Source organism: Cheilinus undulatus, linkage group 7, assembly GCF_018320785.1.
Source record: "Cheilinus undulatus linkage group 7, ASM1832078v1, whole genome shotgun sequence".
Classification (NCBI taxonomy): domain Eukaryota; kingdom Metazoa; phylum Chordata; class Actinopteri; order Labriformes; family Labridae; genus Cheilinus; species Cheilinus undulatus.
Window position 1 is genome coordinate 29,706,273 of NC_054871.1, and position 20,751 is coordinate 29,727,023.

At 40.1% G+C, this 20,751-nt stretch overlaps 1 protein-coding gene across 2 annotated transcripts in view; it reads right to left on the reverse strand.

Annotated features, from left to right (window-relative positions):
- Positions 1 to 13,097: 13,097 nt before the first annotated feature.
- Positions 13,098 to 20,751, reverse strand: part of shdb (Src homology 2 domain containing transforming protein D, b) — a 36,266-nt gene continuing 28,612 nt past the window's right edge. For both annotated transcript variants that reach the window (XM_041791153.1, XM_041791154.1), the window contains exons 6-7: positions 19,159 to 19,278; positions 13,098 to 16,340 (exon numbers count right to left, since the gene is read on the reverse strand). In XM_041791153.1, the coding sequence (XP_041647087.1) occupies positions 16,154 to 16,340; positions 19,159 to 19,278 (307 nt within the window). In that variant the 3' untranslated portion in view covers positions 13,098 to 16,153. The remainder of the gene's footprint in view (positions 16,341 to 19,158; positions 19,279 to 20,751) is intronic.

Here is a 20,751-nt window from a genome sequence, read left to right on the forward strand (position 1 = left end):
AGCTAGCATTACTGTATGTACTGTGTGACTGTGCGCATGTGTGTGTGGGTGTGTGTTTGCGTGTGTGTGTCCATGTGCACACACAGACATGGACACACATACACGCTCAACACTTACAGTAGAGTACATCTATCTAATGTTAGCTAGCAAGTTTTGCAAAATAAAAAACAGAAAAATTTGATGATGGATAACAAGAAACACAAACTCTTTCACACAACAGTCATGATTGACCAAACACCCACACACATGTAAGGCCTTTGCACACTCAGTCAGCTGTTTTGTAGATGCAATTTTTCAGATCCTTTATCCGAAAAAACATCACACACTCAAAACTTGCACACTGAATCTGCTGCGTTTTATTTATACCCACAGTGAAAATTAATTGAAAGTGTTAAATAGTTTGTAAGGTGCCAAAAATAAACAGGAGGATGAGGATGAGCCTGTGGCTCTGTCACTCCAAAACCTCACTGGATCCATCCATCCTGACAGAGAGCTTCATATGACACCAGCTCATACGTCACAACTGTTTTAAGTTGGAGAGATGGAGAGCATCTTTTAATTCAGTCTCTTAGGTGGCTGTGAGAACAACCTTATGCCTTTATCTGTCAAGGTCAAGGTCAAGGTCAACTTTATTTATAGAGCGCTTTCAAAACAAACAGAGTTTGTAACAAAGTGCTGTACAGGAAAAATTAAACAGAGAATATTTAAAATCACAAAATAGAACATTATGACATGGCAAGTGCATTTAAGACAAAGACAAATTGATAGTGAAATGCCCATAAGCATGCAAGTACATATGGGCATACCACGTGCACACCAATTTACAGTGCCACAGTTCATAGGGACATCAGCTGTCTCAGACAGAAAACATGCACACACATACACAAAATGGGGCGATCATAAAACGAGGGGGAAACAAGGACAAAAATCCAGGAGGAATTAATTATCAGGAAAGGCAAGAGAATAACAATGAGTCTTTAAGTATTTTTTGAAGCAGTCCACAAAATCAGCTGAGCGTATACGTGATGGTAACTTGTTCCACAGTGTTGGATCGGCTACTGAAAAAGCCCTGTCACCAAAAAATTTACGATGTGATCATGGGATGGTTACTAGTCCTTGAGCTGATGACCTGAGGGGTCTAACTGTACTGTAAGGTGTTACGAGTTCTTTAATTTAGCTCAGGGTGAGGTCATGAAGGGCTTTAAACACAAACAGGAGAATTTTTAAGGGATTCTGTACTGAACTGGTAACCAACGTAGTGATGCTAATATGGGTGTGATGTGATCTCTTTTTTTACATCTAAAGAGGAGTCGTGCTGCAGCATTTTGGACAAGTTGTAAGAGGTGTATAGATGACTGATGCCAAAATAAAGTGGATTGCAGTCATCCAGTCTGGAAGATATCAAGGCATGGATGACTGTGAAATGAATGTCCTAATCTTGGAAATGATCCTGAGTCGAAAGAAACTGGATTTGATGACCGTACTAATCTGCTTGTCAAATTTCAGGCGACTGTCAAAAAGTACTCCTAGGTTTTTAACCTGAGATGTGATGTGACTTGATAGATGACTAAGGGTGCTTTTACATTAGGTTGTTTAGATTTACCTTCCTGGGAAGTTTGGAACAGGTCTTAGTATGGTGCCTTAAGCTGGTTGGGTACCTGTTGCTTATTATAACTGGTATTGTGACACTTGGCTTAACAACAGGAGCAGAACTACAGTGAGAAGCAACAGGCAGAATAATAGGTCTTACTGGAAGTCAGGGTGAAGATGATGAACCCATAGAGGATAACAGAGTTAGTTTGATATTCCTGGAAAAGAGCTATGTGCCTTTATAATTGGGATGAAGGCCATCATGCTTAAAAAGTTCAGGGCGGTTCAAGAAGGTTATGAAGTTGTACACAAAGCGGATTCCTCTCAACCTGCAGTAACCTTTCAGCCAGATGTGAAGTGAGTGGACCTGGCTAAATTTGACATCACCAAAGCAGGGAGGGGGCAGCAGGCGGGAAATGATGCGTTGTTTGTCTAGCATGTCATTGATGAGGCTTGTTATGTCTGCCTCTAGCTTTTCAGACTGCTGGAATTTAATGTTGTTAAATCCTGTGCTGACGACAATGGTGTATGTTTCTGGATGTTTCTGAAAGAGGAGGATAGTGGATGATTTAATATCCTTAACACAGGCTCCAGGGTAGCAGAAAGTTTTGACTTTGGACCTGGAATTTATTTCCCAGTTTGAGAGTCTCCGGCAAAGAGGAAGGTGGTCTGCTTCTTCTGTTGTTTTTGACAGCTGCCCATGGCTGCTCTAAGAAGGGAGTTAAGCAAGCTTTTGACTTGGGTTTAGCACCGAGGGTGATCAAGTCGTCATCTTTCAAAGCGGCGAGGGTCACGGAGACTACTGAGTGACCATTGCTGATAGCAGAGCTGGACCATGCTAGAGTGGCATCATGGTACTGGACGGTGGCCGGACCCACCGGAGATTGAGGCAGAGAGCTGTAGCAGGTACTGCGAGGATGTTTAAAGCAATGTGGTCGGCCTGGGCCAAAGCCACCGTGGAGAGGTCCAGAATTAGCTCATCTTTCTTACGGAGATCCAGCCTCAGTTGTTCGTTGTCATCTTTAAGTTGTGAGTATGCCTGCTGAAATTTTCCACACACTGCCATTGTTGAAAGTTTGACAGCAATAGTTAGAAGTTTGAGAGAAACAGTTGTGAGGTTTCCCTCCTTCAGTTAGGCGAGGGTGAGCTGTGCTTGTTCCTCCAGTAACTGATGATCCAGGAAACTGATGAGTAATGATGGCTTGCACAATACAAGATCACTTTGAAATAAGTCAGCATCCAAAAGGAACAATGTAAAAAGTTGCTTAAAAGCAGGTAAAAGTCTATTTAAAAGACGCTTTCAGACGGAGCGATCAGCATGCATCAGCGCTGTGCATGCATCAGCGTTTGACAGAACGCTGATGCATGCACAGTGTGGGATTCAGCAGTTCATCCTGTTGGAGATGGGACAAAGTTCTAGAAGGACAACCATGTCATATTTCCATGGTTTACACTCACATTTTATACAGGGAAACTACGGTGTTTTAAAGTGAGGTTGCGGTGCTAAAGAGCGAGAGAGAGTGGAGGGGTCTGACAGGGGTGAGAGAGCGAGTGATGAGGAAGCAGCAGGCGCTAATCTGAGCCAACCATTCCCCCATTTAAATGACTTGGACTGATGCGAAAATTCGCATAAAATCAAACCTGCCCGAAAAAAACAATTCAGACAAGAAAAAAAGGGGCCCGGTGTGCAAAGGCTTATACTCTTTTAAACACACCCCACATACACTCATGCACACACACACATAATGAACTCTGATATTGTTCTTTGTTGTTTCGTAACTTTCTTTTCCAATTTTCGAAATGTTTTATAATGTTAAAAGTGTTTAAAAAGTGATAAAATAAATATTTCAAACATGAAATCATTCTTGTGTGGAACAAAATAAAACACAAATATAACACAACTGATTTTTCTTAACCAAAAATGACAAAAGGGGCATAAAAATACACTGGTTCTAACATGGGTCATTTTTGACCCACTTATAGAAGAGTGTAGGGTCCAGTCACTCATCCCTCTAAGGGTTAACATTATCTTAATGTTTATTTCTGGTTTGCAAAGAAAGACAAATATAAAAAAAGCTAATAAATGCCTACCAGGAATGCCATCTGAATTTTAATTGTAACCAATAAGTCATTTTGGGGTCATTTTCTCTTATCTCCATTTTTCATTATTTTTATTTTTTCATAAATCAGTGCTATTGCTCAGCCTTTACATTTTTCAGTGGGTTTTTACAACTGTCAAACCAATAAAAAGTGTCAAAATATGGTGCTTTTTCCATTTACTGAAAAGTAGGGATTTTGGAGATAAGAGGTTATGGCTTGACAGCAACGATATTTGAGAAAATTGTAAAAAATAAACAATTAAACAAAAAAAACCCCTGCAGTTTAATTGAATTCAGTCCCACTAACTAACAACATATTGAACTTTTTTTGTTTTTTGTACCATTAGACACTTTGGGTTCATCATTCTTCCAACCATAGCTCAAACATGTTAAATCCAACAGTAATAGTTTCATTTTGGTCTCTGTGCCATAATCCCAGCTCTGAGCTTTTCTCACTCCACACACCTGAAACAAACAGCGTTTAATGGTATGTGCTAACTGGGTCAGACACCTTAATAAATCATGTTAACTAAATAGCCGTCACCGGCTCTCTTTGAGGATTTAGACACGCTGGATTTGTGTCATTCTCTAAGCACAATGCCTATTTGCATATGACTAATGTGAACACGACAGAGGACAAGAGAATCACACCACCCCCTGTCATCATGATCCTGGCTTTATGCTGCTGTGTGGGGAGGAAGAGTGCATGCATGCATGCATGTTGTTGTGTACACGTGTGAGTATTTCTGAGCTATCGTGTGTGTTTGAGGGACAGAACAAAGACTCCATCTGGTCCAAGCTCCCCGAATGTGCCAGTATGAAACACTTCTGCCATCCTCGAGTCCCTATTTCGAAGCAGCTCGGGGGTGGAGCAGGGCCAGGCGGAGAACAGCGAGAGGTCCCATTTGAGGCCGAGCCCCCCCTGAGCTGAAGCCATTCACTCCCCTGCTGTTGATGGTGTGTAATGATTCTGGTCCCCTACCTATATCTACTCAGCGCTGCGATTCAATACAGTGTAATTACAGGAGCAACAAAGAGAGAGAGGACCCGGGCGGACTTTGGTGATAAGCTTCCTGAGATCAGAGGGCTTTATCCAGGGAGCAGCTGGGAAGAAGGTCACATCGAAGGAGAGTATCTGAAGGAGCTGGCTGGGTCTTGGATTGGTGGACACTCCTCCCAGCATCTCCCTCAGCACCCCACTGCCATCAATTCTCCTTTCTAGTGCTGATCAAGTACACTCAATAGGAGTTACAGCAGGAATCCTGCAGTGACCAAGATCTATTTTGATCCAACAGTCATTTTAGCTTCTTGGATTAGTCCTCCTACTGCCATTCTCTTTCTCCTAAAGCAGCATTTAAAAAAATCTTTTTGGGACAGCCTGAAATTTGGGGCATTTTAAGCCCAACTTGTACCCTGAAGGATTGTAGTGCTTAAAATGATTTCTCATTTAAACTTTAATTAAAGATAGATCCTCTGTTTGTCACTTGAACACCAGAAAATACTCAAAAATTCCACTCTGTTTTCCCTCTGGTAGAATCTTTAAATTAGTTTTTGGTCAAAAGTGCAAACTCGTTAAGCTGGCAGCCATTTTTTATTACTTTTATCATGATCTTTATCATTTTGTAATGGTAAAAGTATTGCATATTTTTTGCTTATCATTTAATTGGTTAATGTGATCAGAAATGAATCTGACAGTGCAGAAAGGTCCATTTATCTCTGCATTTAGACTAAACTGTCTGTTTCAGTCAGACTGTGTTTTTCTTCTGAGGAAACTGATCGCACATCCAGGTAATGAATATAAAGACATAATGTTTTGAGCTGGTTATAAAAATGTTGTTTTTAGACAAACACAAGAAGGGTCTAAAGCAGGGCTAATCTATTAGTTTGGAATAAGGTCCAGTTCATTAAAAGGGTCCCATTTAAGGGCCTGAGAGATCTTTCAGGATATACAGTATGTGTGCTAATTTTTATAGCCTCAGTCAATCAATCAAACCATTTTGGTTTTTCTCATTTACTATAACACCCCATTTAACTGACGCTAGCATAAACATCCTTGATGGTCATTGCAGTTGTAACTGCTTTAATTTATTTTCTAAAATCCATGCCACTAGTAGTGGTCCTAACTTAGTTCTCTGATGTTCTGTACATTGCATTGGATGTTTTACCTTTTTATTAATTTTATGAATCAGTCATGTTCAATACAACTTGGCTTTTTTAACTAAAATGTTACAAAAAACATCTTTAATGACATAATGAAAACAGGTTTATACAAAATAATGCCAACTTAATAAAAAGTGTAATGTACAATAAGTGATGGCTTAAATACTCGCCCCCTCTAAAGTGACTGACCTAATTCAACAGAGATCAAGCTAATTAGTGTTTGCAGTCTCATAATTAGTGAAATGGGGATCAGCTGAGTGCTGTTGATTTGTCACAGGGGATTGTAGTATAAAGATGCTGTGTCTGGAAGGTCATTTGTCTAGTCACTGGTTCATTAGTATTCCTGGCTACCATTAAACCATGAAGACAAAAGAACACTCCAAGCAACTCAGAGAAAAGGTTATTAAAAAAATAAAAGTCAGGGGATGGATATAAAAATATTCCGAGGCACTGAACATCCCTTGTAGTTCTGTTAAATCCATCATCAAGTAATGGAAAGAACATGGCACATGTTTAAACCTGCCTAGATCAGGCCGTCCTCACAAACTGAGTGAACTTGCAAGTAGGAGACTAGTGAAAGAGGCCACCAAGACACCTATGACTACTCTGAAGGAGTTACAAGCTTCAGCAGCTGAGATGGGAGAGACTCAGCATACAACAAGTTGCCCAGGTTCTTCACCAGTCAGAACTCATCAAATCTCAAACATAGTTTGCCTAAAGAAACTGGGAGACTCCATGGCCAAGTGGAAGAAAGTTTTTTAGGTCTGATGAGACCAAAATGGTGCTTTTTTGGCCAAAGGTGCATTTAGTTACTATGGTGCTGTCCTCTGGAACAAACTGTCTGCTGACCTGAGATCTGCTGAAACACTTAGTTCCTTTTAAAAGTGGCCATAAAACACTGCTTTTCTCTCAAGCCTTTGGCCGTTAGGTTATCGTGTGCAAACTTGTTCATGGATTTGCTCCTTTTTTGAGATCATAAAATTAGTGTGTGCAAAATGTTGTACACATTGGTGCAAGGTGTGTCCAACATTATTAATTATTTTGCCTGAAATTTCTGTTTTTCTTGACTCAATGGTGTATCTTTGTTGCTGTTTTTCGGTTTTGTGTGTGTTTTTATCCTCTGTAAAGCACATTGAGTTTACATTTGTATGAAATGTGCTATATAAATAAAATTGAACTGAATTGAATTGAATCTGGCAAGACACTATGTTTGGCAGACACCAAACACTGAACATCACCACAAACACACCATCCCCATTGTGAAGCATGGTGGCCGCAGCATCATGCTGTGGGGGTGCATCTTGGCAGCCGGTCCAGGAAGGCTTATAAAGATAGAGGGTAAAATGAATGTGGCAAAATATAATCTGAACGACAATCTTATTCAGTCTGCAAGAGAAGTACAGCTTGAGAGAAGATTTATTTTCCAGCAAGACAAAGACAACACATGCAGTGAAAGCTACACAGAAATGGTTTAAAGACAACAAGGTGAATGTTCTCGAGTGGCCGAGTCAAAGCCCAGAGCTCAATCCAATAGAGAATTTGTGGCTAGTCTTGAAAAGGCCTGTTCACGCCTGATCCTCATGCAATCTGACAGAGCTTGAGCAGTTTTGTAAATAAGGATGGAGTAAAATTACAGTGTCCAGATGTGCAAGCCTGATTGAGAACTATCCACACAGACTCAGTGCTGTAATTGCAGCCAAAGATTCGTGTACTAAATACTGACTTTGAAGAAGGTAAATATTAATGCAGTAACTTATTTTACATTACATATTTTAATTGACATTCCTCGGTAGACATCTGTTTTCACTTCGACATTAAAGATATTTTTTTGAAAATGTTTTCTCCAAAAAGGCCGGAGCAATGCAAGCCCACAAAAGGGTGCCATGTCTTTGCTCTTAACATGATGTCATCCCAAAGTTTTCTCAAGGCAAAAATTAGAGCTAAGAGGTGTCAAAGTTAGCATGAGCTGTCTTAAAATGCTTCAAGTTGTCTTCCTTGCACAATGTTACCACTCATTGCAACCTAAGCACAGAGGCCTTGCACAAACGAATATAAACACACATTTGTCTGCTTTATTTTATTTTTTTTAGGTAGAAGTGACATTCTTTCTGGCTTAACAGCTTATGTGCTCGTAAGACTATGTCCACAGGTGCAGAAGGTCAAGCGGCAAGAAGGAATGGATACGTGTAAGCATGGATTGCTGCATCACCGTGAGGTGGGATGAACAAATTAGAAATTTAGTGTGGCTGATGCAAGATTTGGAGTTTTGAGAGACATGACTGATAGTCGGTGAACAAAATCTGTTAGTGTGTGGTCTACTGTTTATCGTTACGTTCTACACCGTACAAACAAAATGCTAAAGTGAAAAATTGTCACTGTGTGCACCTCTCATTGAAAAAATTGGCGAAGATTTTGAGTTGTAGGCTTTAGTCTTCATGACGAGTTTCCTTGTACAGTTCATATGAAAATTCTGACACTATTTTTTGAACCAGAATATTGAAATTCTGCTTAAGAGTGCACAAATGCTTCAAGTGGACCCTGCAGACTTTTTCACTTCTGGATTGGCTCATTTTTTCAACACCAGCAGTTGATGTTTGGTTTTGTTAGTTTATCCTACAGGAGAGGTCAATGTGTCTTGTTCAGACTAATGAATTATGTAAAAACTATAGCTTATAAGAGCAAATTACAGGCTGACTTAAGGAACCTGAGAGGATGACCTTCTGCTTCTTTGCATGACAAATTGAATGAACTTCAAGAACGCTGATACTTGAAAGCCTTGTGTGTTCATTCATTGAATTAAAGGAAATTCTCTGACCTTACTCAGTGAGTGATGTCTCAGATGCTGACTGAATGTGATTTTAGTATTCGGGAAGGTTTCTGTATCATGCTATTCTTCATGTCTTTTACCTTACTCAGTTCTATCCAGAAAAAAATGAAATGCTGTCTCTCAGATTTAAAAAGGTCACACATTCACAGTCTTCATAAATCTCTGCAAACTCCTCCATGACCATCACATCATAACAGATAGATGGCAGAAGTGGTTAAGCAATCTCGTCCAAATTCCACCCCTCTCTTCAAATCCTCCAACAGCAGCAGCTGCTTTCTCTCCAAACCTTCTCTGATTGCACTCTCCTCTGGCAGAGCCTGACAGCATGCGCGCACCTGCTCACACTGGCCCACAATTCATCTCCTCCACACCCGCCTTGCACAACTGCAGGGATTAGCACGTCTGGGACCGAGGAGAAGTGAAAGGGAGGACGGTGACCCTTTTAGACTCACATGCGTGTCCCGCCCCTCACTAGTGGCATTGAGCGTGTGTGCACAGCTGGCTGTGTCCCTCGCTCTGTGCATGCAAGCAGCCTGGAGGTTTGTGTGGTGTGTGGAACAGCAAATGGAGGAGACAACACCCAAGATAGACTGAGATTGTGCAACTTATGTCAGTTTTAGTCCCTGACCCTTGCTCCACTTCTTCAAGTTCTAACACTAAAAAAGCTACAAAGATATTGGTTGAATAAAACATCTTCACACATTCAGGGCTTAGTATTTAATCTTTCAGAATTTGATAATTCACTTATCCAAACAATCCCTTAAAGGTCATTACATAATGATGAATGTGTCTTTAAATTCTGACCAACAACAACAGTCAGCAGTGGGCTACAGCTACACTAAATAGGCAGAAAACATGTAGTACATGCTCATAGTTTGTTGTTTGGGGTAGGGTCTTAGAGTTGAAGGAAACACAAGACACTTGTGTGCTCTACAGAAATGATAAGCACCCAACAAAGAAGTCCCTAAAGTCCCTGCTGACTGTGGTTGTCAAGCGGGAACCCCCCTTTGCCAGTCTTCCAGAAGGTTAGTCCCACATCAGCTCCAGAGGGCTGAACAGTGATCTCCAGTGTCCTTAAAGAAGAAAAGAAAATTCACCAGCAAAGCTAGAGCGAGTAATGAGAACATTCATAGATGTATAGTGAAGTCAAAGCATGATATTTGTCTTTTAAATGTACTGCAGTAAAAATAAGTGACCCCCCCACCCCATCCCAAAATAATACTCAAGGAAAGTGGATACTCAAAAATGTACTCAAGTACAATTATTACTTACATTTGTCATGTTACTGTCCACCACTGTTAATAGTAAAGAAGAAGTAGACATAAGTAGATATTGGTATAAGCTCTTGCCATTTGATACAATCTGGGTAATATGCAATATACACTGTTAAAAAAAATAAAGAGAACACAGTCATGGACGAAAGTGTTGGCAACCCTCGACTCTCTCACGTCTGTCACACGTGCTCAATGTGATCTTGCTCTCATCTGCGAAGAGCACTAACGGTGAATCTGCCAATGCTGGTGTTCTCTGGCAAATGTCAGTCGGGCTGCACTGTGCTGCGGTGTGAGCACAGGCCCCACTTGTGGATGTCAGGCCTTCATACAACCCTCATGGAGTTTTTCTGACAGTGTGAGCAGAAACATGCACATTAGTGGCCTGATGGATGTCATTTTGTAGGGCTGTGGCAGTCCTCCTGTACTTCCTTGCACAAAGGAGCAGATAGCAGTCCTGCTGCTGGGTTGTTGGCCTCCTACAGACTGGGGTACTGGCCTGTCTCTTGGTATGTCCTCCATGCTCTTGACATTGTGCTAGGAGACACACAAACCTTGCCACTGTGCGTATGAAAGTGCCATCCAGGATGAGCTGCACTACCTGAGCAACTTCTGTGGGTTGTATATACCGCCTCACGGTACCACTAGTGGTGAGGGCACTGGAAAAAATGCAAAAGTAACCAAAAATCAGCCAGAAAGGATGAGAAGAGGGAAATGGACTGTGGCCTCTACCTGCAAAACAATTCCTTTTAGGAGGTGTCTTGCTAATTGCCTCTCCTTTCCAACTGTTGTCTGTCCCATTTGCACAACAGCAGGTGAAACTGATTCACAATCAGTGTTGCTTACTAACTGGACAGGTTGACTTGGAGTTACATTGTGATGAGTATGTGTTCCCTTTGTTGTTATGAGCAGTGTACATTAGGGATGTTGCTTTAGGGTTGTTGCTTGTTTTATTGTATTGTTTATTGCATTGCACATATAGTAGCATATAGTATCTTGTTATAAGGTATGGTGTTGCATTATGTCATATCGTGAAGTGTCATGTCTTTTTGTATCTTATGGTATTGTGAGGTATTCTATTGTACTGTATCATATTCTATCATAATGTATCGTTCTAATCCTGTGGCACATGGAGTAAACATGATACATAACTTCCAAAAAAGTGTTTTCATATGAGCTCATATCTCATAGTAAGTTGCTGATAGCTTTATTTAAACATGAACAGTTGAAACTGAATAATGAGCTTTAATGAGGTAAGACAGTGTTTTATCATACCTGCCCTTTAACCACATATTATTTTATAACATCTTAGTGTTGTTTTAATCACAGATTCAAGGGACAAATGTCAATATATTTATTTTAAAAGTCAGCACCATTAGTTCCTTTGTTTCAACATATTCTTCATGTCTTGATATTCATGGTTTTACGTCATTTATTTCTATAAGGAGGAAGTTAAGGTAAGTGATCCTTTGTTCCAAAGCATTTTGAGTTTTTATGGTGGATATTAGGGTCTTCCTGGACTCAGGATGTGGCTCATATTCACAATTTTACAAACTGTACCTTTAAGGGATTCTGTGGTTTGTCTCTGTTGCAAAGTAGACTGAAGAAAAGTATGAGTTATTTTAAGAATCAAAGAAAAAGAATAATTAATAAGTTGATATTTATACCAAAATAGGCCACAAATCATGATTTATTTGTTTAAAACAGGCAAATCGGTGTATTTGACTATGGGATAGGCACTCTAATGGGGCTCTTTCAAACTAATAGTCCAATATTTGACTATTTGTGGTCACCACTTATAGACATGTTATTACATGAACACTGACTCCACTTTATTAAAGTTATATCCAAACCTGCAGTTAGCTATGCACATAAATAAGCACCATTATTTTGCTTATCTATACTTTTAACACAGAAAAACTATTAAACGCTGTTGTTTGTGTGCTCTACATGTATGTTCGTGTTTTGTAGTTTCCTCACATGTTCTCTGGCTCTGTGCTGATCACAGGTGTTCAATCCTCCGAGGCCGTCTGATGAATTAACAGCTGCCGTCACTGCATAGCTGCCAGGTCTGACATTACACACACACTGATTCTGATATGACAGCTGCACACAAACACCCCCCCCCCCCCCCAAACACACACACACACACACACACACACATTTCACAGATTACAAGCATCAGACTCTTAAATACTGGGAGGATGGTGCCATGGAGCTCAGAATTAACTTGCAGAAATGCTGTAAAAAGCAGACAAAAGGTAAGAGCTGTACAAAAAGCCAGAGAGATGTGAGTGTGATATTTGTTTGATTTTTACATGCAGCACTTCCTCTGTCGTTATTATTCATATCCCTCCCCAGGGAACCTTGTTTGAAAAATGGGACTATAGCAGCCCCCCTCCGTGTCACCGTCTCTCTCGCTTACACTCACAAACACCCACACATGCACGCAAACACACTTGTTCCAAGTCTTGTTGGAGAAGTACAGCCAGGCAGCATCTCCCTCCTCCCTCCCTTCACTCTTTTCTCCCAAATGGAGAGTGATCCAGCTTGTCTCCTCTCCCCGTCACGCGGGTAATCAGCCTCTGCTATTTCATTTGCTTCAGTAATGAAAGCAATCCCAGTGCTTTTCAGTGCAGCGCAGCCCAAATAATGAGGGCTGCCTCACCCCTTCTCAGCCACACCTCACCCCCTCCTCCTAGTCCTCACCCTCTCCCTCCCAGCCCTGCTGTTAATGGATGAAGGAAAGCAAATGTGTGTGCGTCTGAGTATGCGCAGCACGCGATCCTGCCAAGTCCTTTGTGTCTCTTTTCCTTCTTTCTGAAAATGAGGCTACCGTACAAAGTCTGATCATTTCCTGAATTTAATCTAGATATCTGGGTGTGCTTTCTATTTTAATCAAACAAAAGACCATCTAAATGAATGCAGCTATAACTCTACCTCGTGGACCTTTTGTATCATGTTCAGACTATTTAAGAATATCAAGAATATGTAAAGCAGAATTGAGTTTTTCCTTCTTGGGCCTCCATTCTGCAGGTTGTAAACCACTGATCCACTTAAAGATCCTTATGTAGAATCAAAAATCTACAAAAAAAAAACTCTGAATACAGATAAAATGCTTTGACACAGGAGGTAAATTAAACAGCCGCTCATCCTTTACTAGTGACAAAAATATCCAACATGTAACAATCAATACAAGCCTTAAATAAAGACTCATTAAGAAATAATGACTTAAATAATTATGGTTATCCAATTTGTCATTTGTGAAGGTTTTAAGTGTATTTGGCTCTAAACTGGTATCAGTTTTGGCAGTAGACATGAAAAACCACCCCAGATGGCTTATATAAAACTCAAAATGTCCTCACCATCAAGCATCGGTTGATTTGACCAAAGTAAGTAGAAAGTGTGACAGCTGTCCAACACTTGTCAAGTTTTTTCTTTGAGTGTTCAGTGTTTTCTGATTACATTTCTTTACTCCAGATGTAATCCACAGCTCAGGAAAGACAATGACAGCAGTGACAGTTTGCTTTAAACAAATAAAGCAATGTCTACCAGCACAATGAACAACCAACAAGAGACACAGGCCAGAAAAGTTAACACAAGTACCAATACAATACAGCTTTCTGGTTGTTTACCATGAACAATCAACAAGTAATAAAGACGTGAATATCATATAGAAAGATGGACTTTCAAATATTTGTAGCTGCCCTTATTAGCTGACTGCAGTACAGACCAATAAACATCTTTGAATAAGAGCTGACTGAAGAAGTGATTTTTCTTTTAACTTAAGTTTCTGTATAATTTTATTTTTGACAACAATGTAAAGAGTATGGGGAAGAACATAGTGGAGGTTTCAGCTGCTTTAACATTCATTAACTTTGGAGAAAATGAAAAATGCACAGTGCACAAGCCTCAACTTCATTACACTCCCCCAAATGAGAGCAACTCTCTACACAGATTCAAAGACCACGAGGACGACTGAGATATTCTTTATAAGAGGATCAGTCAACGTATTATTTTGGTCTCCATGAGTGATCTGTAGATGGTATTTTATCATTCATATCAAGATGATTCATAAAATCTTAAATGTAGCACCTGTCCTCTACTGTGTGTAATCAAGTAAATATTTAAAAACAAGTATTTGCCATTGCTTCAAGTTTGTGATGGTTAAATACAGCAGTTACATTTTTGAGCTAACTATCAAGTAGAATACTATTATATTAAGCAGAACTTTATCTCAAATACAGTCATGTGCATAAGTTTTAGGCATGTAGGGTGCTAAGGATTTATCACTAGACCCCATGTGCCACAACCAGGGGCTTGAGGGCAGTCACGGTCAAGCTCAACTGCATTTCTCTTGGGCTTTTTCACCCCTAGTGATGGGCTGAGGGCCCTCCGGTGGTTTAGGTGCCCTTGGGATGTTCACAGCATGACCAGGGCTCGGGGCAGTCCTACTACCCGCTGGACAGTACCCTAGGCTGTGCTTACTTGCCACATCCCTGTCTTACTCCACCCTAAAGGTGTGGGCTTATATTATTTTCCCATGCCCATGGTGATATTGCAAGGACATCCAGAGCATGATCTGGGTTGTGTCAATCCTACTTTCTGCCCTATGATGCCCTCAGGCAAGATTACTCATTATTATAGGCCTTACCTTAATTTTAGGTTGAAACATGCCTAAAAGTTCTGCACAGTGCTGTTCACATGTATTTCTGAATATAGATATTAGACACATGTAAATTGTGTCTTAAGTTCAGGCCAAAGATGCAACAAGAATGTTTTCAAGTGTTGCTGGTTTTGGTTGAACCTGTCTAAACTGAGCCGTTGCAGTTTCAGTCAAGCTAAAGTTCGGCCTTGTTAGAACTCAAAACGAAATTTCAATCCTCATTTGATCAGACCTTTCAAAAAGGTTGATGTAAGCGTTGGGCCTAGATGTTTCTGTTTCCAAACACTGCTGTCTAATACTTGCTTCAATAAAAAGTATAAGACTTTACAAGAAACACTGATCACTTTTGGGGGGTTTTGCTATTAAGCACCCACAAAGATTTGTCTATCAATCACAGGGTCCATCCCCTCAATATATTATTATTGTTGTTAAATCAAAAAAACTCAAATGACCCTTCCTCAAACATAGTTTCTGTCTCTAAAGTAAGATAATCATTACAACGAGAATGAAGTGCTAACTTTTTTGGATTCATTTTCATAGATGTGGCCCCCACAGTGCTCTGTGTGTATCAGACTAGCAGAGTAGAGGAAGAATGGCCTGAGGAAACATAATGAACGAGGAGTCATGTAACTGTTCAGACTAACACAAGATTCTTTTCTGCTGTGTGCTGTGCTGACATGAACAGTGTTTGTGTTGTGTTTTTACATGTTTTGAATGCATGTTTTTCATTTTGGCTTCACTCAAGTAAGGTGGAGACAAACTGTCCAGCTTTCTATACCATCAATGGTGTCAATGAGCAGCAGTATGATGGAGCAAAAACAGATGGATGATGGATATGTGATGTATGAAAATGAACAGCTGTGGCTTTGAGTAGAAAAGCACCTGAAATATAACTGCTGTCGGTAAAAACCTTTTATATTTAAAAATAGCATCATTTTTAATATTGAAATTTAGATTTTTTTCCCAAAAAGGTTTGACACTGTAAAGTGTTCATCTTATACACAGCAATTCAATTTACCAGTTCTGTAATAAACATGAAAATGCAGCGAAACATGACTAGCAAGGTTTTCACCTAACAACAGCAATATTTTACAGAGTGTGAGTGAGGCGTCTTTGTGGAAACAGCAGTGATTAAATCTCAATCTTCTGCAGGTCTTCTGTAAACTTGGGCATCGGTACATTCACAATTTACACTCTCTCTCCCAGCTACAGCTCCCTCTGCATTTCAGTCAGCTGTGAAAGAAATGTAAAAAAAGGAGAATTTAAAATGTCCTGAAGTCCCCATATTTGCTCAGCAAGGAGATGGGAGAGGGGTAGCCTAAAGTTCAGGTATTGCATTTATGAGAATCAATCCCCTGGATGTTAGAGACTTTTTGGCACAGGTACAACAGCAGTGGTGGCTGAGGGCATTAGGCTCCAGGTGTGTTGAATCATCACAAGAAGTCCAACTAGAAGAGATGAAGCTGCTGAGGAGAGCTCAAAAAACATTCAAGTGTCCCACAATAAAGTCCTGGTGCTCAAGATAGAGGGTCAGGGTCAGTCAGAGTGTCTGCACGAGCACAGGAAACAGCAGAGACAGGTGCTCGGCTCCTCGGATTGGGAGTTTGTGTGTAGTGTAGAAGTGGATGACCTCAGGGATTGTGTCAAACGGAGGGCTGTTCTGTCCGAGCACGTACTTTCCATCTTTGCACTGTGTGAACTTCATGTGCATGAAACCCTGGCAGCTCCTGGGAGGGCACAAACAGGAAGAATGGGTTGATAAAGGAAAGAGACAAGAAAAAAAAAGAGCAGATGAGAAACTTAAAGAAGAAAGTGTGAAGGAGTAATGACATGAAAAATGGGTTTCATAAAACATCATGTTGCCTTCAACACATTTTGCCATCTAATGATAGAGAAAAAGACAGCTGGATTTATGTTCAATTCTCTTTTGTGCAGTTTAAGGGCATAATTCTGCACAAGATTTAATGCTGTGTCCCAGATTATGAAGGTAGGGACATTATGATGGACGGAAGGGTGGTACAACAGCACATGGAAGGAAGAAAAACATACAGTGTTATAGCTGAGAGAAACACACTTGTCACTTTCCTTTGGGCGGCCACAGCAGGACTTCCCCTTTAAAAGCCAGCCAGCCAGTCATAATGTAAATCTAATTATAGAAGCAGAGGAAAAGACGAGGGCTGGAACGGTCACTATAATTGTCATTGTTCTAGTAAACCAAATTAAATTTTGAAGAGCAGTGAAAGCAAACTGCTCTCGGTGACTACAAACAGCCAAATAAGAGGCAGTGTATAATCGTCCCACTGGCCTCTGGAGCCCCAGAGCTTTAGCATGAGTGCTTTCATCCACTCCTGTTTGTTTTGGGGAATTTTTTTGTATCTCATGCCACATTAGAACCTACCAGTGCTCTTTCATAAATATTTATGTGAGGTAATATCTGGCAAGGCTGTCTGCTTCAGCGCTAACTCACTTTGGAGTGTCTCTTCATTTTGTCTCCATTAATTAAACAGCCTTCATTAGCCGTCACACTGATTACTCTGTACTCTACCATAAACACAAGGTGAGGTTCTCATATTCAAATGAAAGCCACAATGACAACAGCTCTTGAATTCTACTTAGTTCTACAAACCTGAGGAGTTATTAGCCTTTGTAAAACAAGCTGTCCTTTGACCTTCATAAAGATATTTTTGTGGAGCAAACTAGCCACAACAGCCTGATAAACACTGACTTTCTGCTTCTTTTAGTCTAGACACAGACATGATGGAATATTGTAACTGTGTAGTTTTGGCTCACCAAGGACAGTCTGGCAAAGTTCATGGGAAGGTCTCTTTGTGAGTCAAGCTAAATTTGCATACCACATTAGATTAAAGCAAATTTGTAAGAAGAGCATTTAGAAGCACTACAATAAAGCCAAACCGGGAAAGTGACCAATATCAGTATAGTTTAATTCTACTGTCTAGACCACGATGTTTTGTGGTTTAACCCAAAGGCTTTCCATGTCCTCAATCCCCTTGTTTATAGAAATGTAAAAGGGCAGTTACAGATTGCATAAATAAAAAAAACCTTCTGCACACAAGAATTTGCTTTAGCATGTTGCATATCCAAGCATTTAGGAATAATCCTCACAAGAGGTATTCAAGATAGATAAAACAGATTTTTGCAATGGCACACCTTGTTTACCATAAAAGTTAGACTTTGATGAGGTAAATGATGTTTTCATCATGCATCACAATTGTTGGATGTGTTTTGGGAACAAAAAGTCAGTCAGAATATACAATCATTTTCTTTGTTATTTTGGGCATATCAGTTGGAAAAGTCAGAAAAAAACTATTTAATGTTGTTCCTTTGAATTTCTTAGGATAGTTAACATTTTGTCAAAAGACCCCGATGCAAAATCTGATCCAAGATTGCATCCAAGGGTTGCTGTTTGTGTGGTATGTGATGACTGTGGCATGTGAGGTCAGCAAAAAAAGAAATATGAATTTGAAACAGACAATTTTATGTGCAAGAAATAAACACTGTGCAACTTAATAAATAAAAAATTGAGTTTTATTTAAGATTTTGTGAATATAGCTGACTAGACCATAAATGGGTATGGAAGTCGTTATTTGTGCTGGATGTGTATGAGTTTAGGTGACTTTGAAAGTCCCAGGCCGTTCTTTGTTAAGACTCCAAAGACTGACTTGTATGTAAACCAGTTTGAATTTATAAACAAGCGTGATTATGTTTGAATGATGGATTTTATGTATACTTTTTAAGGAGATTTTTGAAACCACTCGTGTGCTGACTGAGGAGCCAGGTTTGGTAGTGACCTTGTTGCATGAGCAAGTGGGGGTGTGTGTGTGTGTGTGTGTGTGTGTGTGTGTGTGTGTGTGTGTCAAACTCACTCGACTCATGTAAATGAGTAATGCATGAGCTTGTTTATATGTCAGCACTACACAGTGGTACCCTGGCCCCCCCTCTCCCGTATTCCCTTCTTGTGTGGCCCACAGACGGTGATTCATATTCATTAGTGATTATGGGGAGGATGATGTGTGCACTGAAGTGTGCTCTACCTGCCTGATTACCACTTAGAAAGCCTGCTGGGGGCTGAGCAGGAAGGCCACCGAGAAGGGGGACGAGGATGAGGAGAGGACAGAGGCATGAGGGGAGAGTGGTGTAAGGCTGGGACAATGGATCATGGTCGTAATTACAAGGGAAAGATTTGACCAGATAAGCAGTATTGTGCCCTGCAAATGAGTATCGGGAGAGGAATCAGCGCCGCAGTGATCTTGAGTGGGGGTGATGCTGGAGGGGAGGCAGGAAGGGGGAGACAGATGGGAAGATGGGGAGACTGCGATATGAGATCTGTTGCTCAGGTGGCTTCACTCACTCTAAGCACAAAGAGTGAGTAAAGCCTCAGCCACAGGGTAAAAAAGATGAGCAAAAGAGCTTTACTAAGTAGTGATGCTGCATATTGGATACAATACTCTAGATCCCCATGTTTTATTTTCTTAATACTGTCAGTCTGTGTTCATGTGTGTGTGTGTGTGTATGTCCATGTCTTACCGGAGAGACAAAGAGTAGTCAGAGCGGTTGGTCTGACTGTTCCTCACCAGGTAACTGCACTCTTTACACAAGGTTAGCAGCGACTCTGCCTCTGAACGGGATATTGAACCATGGTACCATCTGAAAAAGAAAACATAAGAACATACACAATGAGATATGAAAGGAGTTGTGACCTTGGTGTGATTACATGATACTGTAAAATGTCTTACTGCAAAAAAAAAAAAAAAAAAAAAAAAAAAAAAAAACTCTAATTACACTACTTCATAACTACAGAACACACTGATTAGTGGTGTTAGTATTAAGGCTTAAAAGAAACCCTTGGCTGTAGATTAATATTGACAACACAACTTTGTCTTCTTCAGCTTCACAAAAGTAAAACCAAAATACTCTGACATATTGCCTGATAACAGAATTTGAAGGCAAGTAAGGCACATATTGGAGCTGACTGGTGGGATAACAAAACTAACACCTCTTCTGCCAACCACAATATTTAACTTGCAGATGAAATGTCAAAGCAGGTGCTTACATTTAAAGAAAGTTCAATGACTTGACCAGAAGTATTTTGTGACATTTCTTCTCATCTTTCCTCCTGTGCTCTACTAGTCCGAAACCCAAAAACACACCGGCACATCACGCCACGTGGGCCAAAAGATGGTGCTAAATTTCTTTGTCTGTGCTCTCAAACAGAGCTGTTACTACGGCAGAAGAGATGGCCAAAACTGCAGTTCTCTCAGGAAAACGCTCCGTCAGCCATGGCCGAGGCACACCAGGAATGGAGCAGTGGCATAAGGTGCTGCAGCAGCACGACCATCCACCAACGTCTGGCCGCTGGTGCGGATTTGTGCATCGAAAATAATTTGGGTGATCGGACATGTCAGAAGGCGCTGGTGTGTTTTGGGCTTGACTGAGGAAGCTGCAAAGAAACACATTTGTCAACAAAGCTGTTGATCATGAAAGTCTTATTTGCTAAAATAAAAAAAACTGAATTTAACGATGTAAAAAAAATTATACTTGGTGATGAATTTGCATGATAACTAACCAACAAGACAAAGTCTTGCTTGAAAAAAGAAATCAAAAGTATATTTTGCCTTTTTAGTTCAAACCATTTCCCATCTGTTAACATAAAGTGGGTGGGGCTCATGACTTTTACTATAGTCATTAAGGGAGTAGTCTAAATATTTTAACTACCATGCAACTGTTGCTCTGTCCATCTTAATATATTATCTATGCATCAAAAAGTTGGATACCTTTCTTAAAAAAATAAAGATATGAATAAATTGGTTATCTACTTAATGGCAGTGAATTGTTCATGTCCAGCTGTAATACAATGATGATATTCATATTCTAGATTTCTTAGGGGAATTATTTATTGGTACTCAATGTCTTATATCTAAATGTTCTTTATGTGTAATCTCTAAGCTTTTGACTGTTGTCCATGGCTGCAGCTTGTGGGATAATAAAGTTTATCTTGTATCTCATCTTACATCGGCACATTGAATATAAAATTATACTTTGACTAGAAAACTAAAACAATCCCAGAATCTACTAGAGTGGCTCTAGCTTTAATGTTGCTTTATCTGCATCTTCACATAA